General features: G+C 38.5%; 1 protein-coding gene across 1 annotated transcript; it reads right to left on the bottom strand.

Moving 5' to 3' along the window:
• Positions 1-370: 370 nt before the first annotated feature.
• On the bottom strand, positions 371-5906 carry LOC108855321 (ABC transporter B family member 4). The gene is made up of 11 exons (XM_057000859.1): positions 5760-5906; positions 4999-5340; positions 4850-4904; positions 4587-4762; positions 4279-4500; positions 3910-4148; positions 2142-3819; positions 1673-1939; positions 1325-1588; positions 963-1256; positions 371-880 (listed from the first exon to the last, which is right to left on the bottom strand). The coding sequence occupies exons 2-11, from the start codon at positions 5311-5313 to the stop codon at positions 527-529; spliced, it is 3864 nt and encodes a 1287-aa protein (XP_056856839.1). The 5' UTR covers positions 5314-5340; positions 5760-5906; the 3' UTR covers positions 371-526.
• Positions 5907-6749: the final 843 nt, after the last annotated feature.

The following is a 6749-nucleotide window of genomic DNA, read 5'->3' on the forward strand; positions in this document are numbered from 1 at the left end:
CATAAAGGTAAAGGTACGTTGTTTTAACACTTTGGTGTTAGTTGGGCCGAAATTGTTAGTAGGCCTGCCATAATATGCACGTAACATAGTCCATTGAAACTCATTATGTGGCAAAATTAGATTTTAGGCAAATATTTCTTAGGTTTTAGATTGAGTTTGAGTTATAAAAATATATTTGTCCAAATTATATTTACATAAAAAGTAAAAGCAAGTTCATTAAATTTCAATTCGGATATAAATCATGTGGATCATAAATAATTTGAATAATGATACTTAAATATAGTTTTATTTGGATTGTGAAGAGAGTTCAATAATTTGATTACCAGACTAGACTTTGGTTACATAGAAGGTAATACATGCATTGTTTGAGGATTCTCCAAGGTGATTCTTGTTTTGACCATTCAAACTCAAATTGTATACATATCACAAAAAAAACAAAAAAGATAAAAGATTCACCAATGATATATAACAAAGCACAATTGACCAAAAACAAAATAAAAAATTAGGGAACATGAAAAATATATATTTAAGAAGCTGCACTCAGATGAAGCTGCACTAACGAAGCATAAACTCCGTCTTTGATATTAATCAAACTCTCATGCTTCCCTTTCTCCACGATAACTCCGTTCTTAACCACCGCGATAACATCAGCGTTCTTAATCGTCGATAACCGGTGAGCCACCACAATAGTAGTCCGGTTTACCATAACCCGGTCAAGCGCATCTTGAACCACACGTTCAGACTCAGCGTCCAGAGCACTTGTTGCTTCATCAAGAAGCAATACTTTAGGATCCTTGACGATGGCTCTCGCTATGGCCACTCGTTGCTTTTGGCCACCCGATAACTGAATCCCTCTTTCTCCCACCATCGTGTCGTAACCCTAAATCATTAAACCAATATCAGGTCACTTTTACCTAATTCCTTGGAATACAAGTAACCCTAAAGCTTTTAGTTATTATTACCAGTTGTAAACCACTGATGAATCCATGGGCGTTTGATAGTTCAGCTGCAGATACGATTTCAGATTCACTCGCATCTCCGCCTTTCCCGTAAGCGATGTTGGCTCTGATCGTTTCGTTAAACAGAATCGGCTCTTGGCTCACAAGTCCCGTTTGTTGTCTAAGCCATTTTAGCCGCAAGCTCTTGATCTCTACACCGTCAAGAGTGATCTCACCTGAGTCTGGATCGTAAAACCTCTGTAGCAAAGCGATCACCGTTGATTTCCCGCTCCCGCTTTCTCCAACCAAAGCAACGGTCTGAAAAAACAAACAGAGTTAAGGTTCTGTCTTTTCATATCAAAAAATGCATTAGTCAGTCACTATACCTTTCCAGCTCGAATAGTTAGACAAAGATCTTGGAAGATCTGAACATCAGGTCTTGCTGGATACTTGAAACTAACATGACGAAGCTCAATGTCTCCTTTAACAGTATCCAACACTCTTCCAGACTCCACACTTGGGTCAATCTTGGACTCTCTATCTATAATCGCGAAAATCGAAGCAGCAGCTATATCAGCTTTGCTTGAATCAGGAGACAGTGAGCTAGATTGAGATATCGCCATAGCAGCCATTGTCAAAGCAAAGAAAACCTGTGAAAATAAAAAAAACATCATAAGAATCAAGAAAATATAAATAATCTAACGGTTTGTGTAATTCTTTATGTATGTATATACCCTGAAAACAGAGTCGAAGGTTGTTTTGCCGTCATCTACAAGTCTTGCACCAACGTAGAAACTGCAAGCGTAGGAAGCGAAGAGGACAAAGAAAGAAAAGCCGAAACCAATACCACTGACAATGCCTTGGCGTATCCCTGTCTTCATAGGACCTTCACATTTCTTTGTGTACATGTTCATCACTTTCTCTTCTGCGCAGAATGAAGCAACCGTTCTTATGCTCCCAACCGCGTCGTTAGCTAGCTGACTAGCTTCCCCATACATTTTCTGCCAATGATGATTACACAGATGAGATATAGAAGTTAAAACATTGCAAGTTTTGTTAAATTCAGAGTTTCCAACTTAAAACCAATCCAATTGTAGTTTATTGGCTTATATCCTTTTATATATATATATATTTTTTTTTTTTGAAACGCATCCTTTTATATATTAATTAATTATTTCTCCAACTAAAGAGTAACTAGTTTACCTTTGCATCAGCGCTGAAACCTTGCATGAACTTCATGTAAAGAAACCCATTGAGTGCAATAAGAGGAAGCATGGCAAGGACAACGAAAGCCAGCTGCCAACAAGCCAAGAACGCAATGATCAAACCAGCTAATATAGACGAAAGATTCTGAACCATCTGAGCCAAAGCATCTCCCACTAGACCACGTATGGCCGCTGCGTCCGCCGATAGCCTTGCTCCGATGGTTCCACTAGAATGCTCAGACTCATCGAACCATCCAACTTCCATGTGAACCACTTTCTCAAAACACATGCTTCTTATCCTCTTCACCAGTTTGCATCCGGCTATAGCGAAGAAGAAGGTCTGCGCTGGGTACGCTATGATGGAGGCGAAACCAAGAACCATAAATATGATCGCCCAGAAGCTTGTGTCTTCTTTTAACTGTTTTGGCGGTTTGAAAAACGCTTTGATAACGCTTGCGATTAGTATACCGAATAAAGGGAGTATAACTCCGTTAGCTGCTGCTGATATTGCACCGAGTATGAGAACAGGTATCTCTGGTTTGTTTAGAGCAGCCACTCTACGGATGGAGACTTTCTTTGGTTTGGTTTTGTGTTCTGTAGTACCCTCTTCTTGATCTTGAGCGACGTCGTTTCCTTCGATACCTGCCGGGAAACCAAACATGTTGAAAGAATGTCTGCTGCTGTTTCCTCTGGATGATCCTCCTTTGCTTAGTGACCTTCCTAGAGATGATTTTCTCAAACTAGATTGTTTGAATGATTCTAATGATGACATCTTTTGCTCACCCTCTGGTTTCTCTTCCTGCTTCTTCTCTTCCTGAAGACGTATGAGCTGAGAGTAAGCTCCTTCCGGGTCCTTGAGCAGCTCAGTGTGAGAGCCTTTCTCCACGATCTTCCCTTGGTGAATCACAGCGATCATGTCAGCGTTTCGCACCGTGCTTAACCGGTGAGCAACCACAACTGTAGTCCGGTTAACCATGATTCTATCGAGTGCTTCTTGAACCACTCTCTCTGACTCTGCGTCAAGCGCGCTTGTTGCTTCGTCTAGAAGCAAAATTCTTGGATCTTTTAGAATGGCTCTGGCCACAGCGATCCTCTGTTTCTGTCCTCCCGAAAGCTGAGTGCCGTGCTCTCCAACCATTGTATCCAAACCCTGAGGAAGCTTATCCACAAACTTGGAAGCGTTTGCAAGCTCTGCAGCTGCTTTGATCTCTTCTATTGTAGCGTCTTCTTTACCATAGGCAATGTTGTCTCTGATGCTTGAAGTGAACAGAACCGGTTCTTGACTCACAAGTCCAATCTTGCTTCTGATCCATTTTAGCTGGAAGTCTTTTAGGTTAACACCATCTATGAGAACTTCACCAGCTTGCGGATCATAAAACCTCTCTATTAGACTCACAACAGTAGACTTTCCACTCCCACTCTGTCCAACCAAAGCCACGGTTGTACCACTAGAGATAAACAGCGAAAAACCGCGAAAAATCTGTTCATCAGGTCTTGCCGGGTAAGTGAAGTAGACATCCTTAAGCTCAATGTCTCCTTTGATGTCATCCAACACTTTACCATCTGTACTATAAGAATCTATGTCAGGTCTTCTCTCTATGGTCTCGAACATCTTGTAAGCCGCAGCTTGTCCAGCTGCAAACGCGCTTAAGCAAGGAGATGCTTGACCTAACGACCTAATCAAGTGAACAAAAACGAGTCTTAGATTGTGTTGCAAGAAAGTTAAATACACATAAGACGCATTGTTTTTAATGAAAGGTACTTACATGGATCCAGTTAAAACAGAGATGATGATGTTGAGGACTTGTCCTCCTGTGTACCCTTTATCAAGAATCAGCTTTCCTCCATACCAAACCGCTAAAGCGTAGCTACAAAAGATTACAAGAAAGAGCGTTCCAAGTCCCAGTCCAGTTGAACCACCTTCAATGACTCCTGCTTTGTAAGCAGTGAGAAGATGTTTGTTGTAGTTGCTTATGGCTTGTTTCTCTCCAGTAAACGATGCAACCTGATTAAATATATATAAACAAAAATTATTGGGAGTTTAAGAAGATGGAAAACATGAAGATCGATTAATTTTTATCGTTTTTTTTTCTTTTTGACTAAGCATATGTGTATAGGGTAAAAAGCCTAGTTACCGTTCTTATGGAACCGATTGTTTGCTCAACTACAACCGCAGCGTTGGCATAAGCAGTTTGTCCACGAGAAGCTGTCTTAGCAATGACAATAGCCAGACCCGCACCGGCCATTACAAGAAGTGGAATTGAAGATAGCATGACTAAAGTTAGCAGCCATCCTTTTAAGAATGCTATCACAAAGCCTCCAACAAATGTTGATAGAAGTTGTATAGCTTTCCCCACCTGCTCGAAAACGTCGTTTCCTTTGTTATAAACTAAAGAATCATGAAACTTTTGAAATGTTATTTGTTTGACTAATATGAGAGTACCTTCTCTCCCATAGCGTCTTGGATTAGCACAGTGTCACCGGACATTCTTCCAACGACTTCACCTGTGTTTGTATCGACGTCGAAAAAGGCTATATCTTGTCTTAATATTGTCTTTAGATACATACTTCTTATTCTTGCTGCTTGTCTCTCTCCAGATATCATCCAACCAGACAGCTCTGTACATTCATACACATCAAGAACGTTAAAAGCTCTGTTTTACTTAAGATGTGTTAGTTAAATCTTTGACATATCCAATAACTTACGGAGAAAAGCAGCCGCAAAAGTACCGATTCCAAGCCATACAAACTTCAGAGCTACCTGTGAGCGAGATTAATAGACTCTTATTAGCACAAGTAAATTCTTGAAATGGATCTTTATTAAGACACAAAAACATAATTTGGTTTTTTTTTACTTTGGAGACTTTGTCGGAAACATTTGAATCATTCTGATTCTGTCCAAACGCATCTATAAGATCTCCGAAGAGTACGGTCATAATAGGGAAGCCGAGACCGTTGCCAATAGATCCAAGCGTCCCGAGGATCATCAAGAGTATGTCAAAGGAATCTGCAAAGGCAAATAGCTTGTAAAACGGAACCGTTTTGGTTTTCTCATGATCTTCTTTCTTCTCTGTTTTCTTCACTTCTTTGTCTTCTTCTATGCTTCTTTTGGTCTCTGAAACCTCTTCTACTATATTTGCATCTCTGTTTAACCCGCTCCCTGAAGCCATTAGACTTTCCACAATGTCCTTTTGATCCTAAGCGTTTGAGAGGAGAGACATAATGATAAGTTTCCAAATCTATGAGTTGAGATCTTTAAGAGAGAGTAGTATCTAAATGGGGAACATAAAGGTCAGATAAAATCGTTTCAAAAAAAAAAAGACATAAAGGTCAGACCAAAAAAGAAACAGAAAAACATAAAAGGAAACAAAACAAAGGCTTTCACAATCAATAGTTCACCAAACATAGGAAGACCCTAAATATCTGCTTTTCTTGTTTTCATTCAAGAACATCTGACAAAATGATGAAACCTGAACCAAGATCTGTCCTGTCAATCACAACAAGGCTGCACAGAAGCTTCGGTCCAGATAAAACACAGAACTATATAATAGAGAATATATATACATGTATAAATATATATAGCAGAGAATATATACATGTATATGTAGATATGTACCTTGAACAGGATCAAGAAGAAGCTGAAAAGTGAAAAAGGGTTTGGAGACTCTCTTGGTGTCTGCCGTAAAAACTGTTGAATAATGTGCAGAGATCTCTATGCTTATATCTTTTTATATAATATATAGTTGGTAGTGGAGTTTTGTGAAAGACTCATGTGAGTTTATATAATGCTCTGTTTATTTCTTGACGACCAAGCCGTGACTTGCTCAAGATAAAGAGAAAATTAATGGATGTCAAACAAATAATAGTTAGAAATTCAATTAATAAATATAGTCTTATGGATCTAAGTATTATACTCTTTGATTTTGTTTAAGTTCTTGAGAGAATCCGTAAGATATTTTTTTTTGTTCTCGTCATAATTTTAAATAATTATTTTTCTGCCCGTTCTTTGTCTGATAATCCTGACCAAATCATTACTTATAGCATACAATTTTAAAACAATACTATAGCGAGTGGTAGTAGTAATCTAGCTGTTTTGTTCAACTACAACTCTATTATTTAACATAAAGTTTGATATCATACCGTTTGATATTTTATAATCCCATTGATTACTAAAACTATCTAAAGTCTAATTAGGTATGTTTTTAGCGGCCTGCATGTGTCCTCCTAATTCATAAGTAGTATTTTTCTGTGCATACATGTACGTTACTAGCTGTGACCAGAGCGAGAATCACTAGTTTCACTAAGAACATTTTTGTTTCAAACTCTCACCAGCTAAGGATTAACACAAAATTATTAGAAATACATATGTACTGTATACCACAAAGAAACCAATACCAAAAAGCGTTGAATGATTGTAATTTTCTTCCATGAGTTTTAGTTGACTTTCTTGCTGCCATGAGCTGTGACTATGACAAGTGCAAAAATCCCATTTCTTTAGTAAGGTTTTGCAATCATAATTGCGTTTTTGACAACGGTTGTAAAGCATATGCACATACTTGCGTTATACAATACCAGCTTGTATTTTTTTTACCCGGGATATCAGAGA

The sequence above is a fragment of the Raphanus sativus genome, unplaced genomic scaffold (assembly GCF_000801105.2).
Source record: "Raphanus sativus cultivar WK10039 unplaced genomic scaffold, ASM80110v3 Scaffold3011, whole genome shotgun sequence".
Classification (NCBI taxonomy): Eukaryota; Viridiplantae; Streptophyta; class Magnoliopsida; order Brassicales; family Brassicaceae; genus Raphanus; species Raphanus sativus.

Coding starts and splice junctions, on each gene's coding strand:
- LOC108855321 (XM_057000859.1), bottom strand. CDS start 5,313: ATGGCTTCAGGGAGCGGGTTAAACAGAGATGCAAATATAGTAGAAGAG. Junction 4,149..4,278: donor CAATCGGTTCCATAAGAACG/GTAACTAGGCTT, acceptor ATATTTAATCAG/GTTGCATCGTTTACTGGAGA. Junction 1,589..1,672: donor CCTTCGACTCTGTTTTCAGG/GTATATACATAC, acceptor TTATTTTCACAG/GTTTTCTTTGCTTTGACAAT.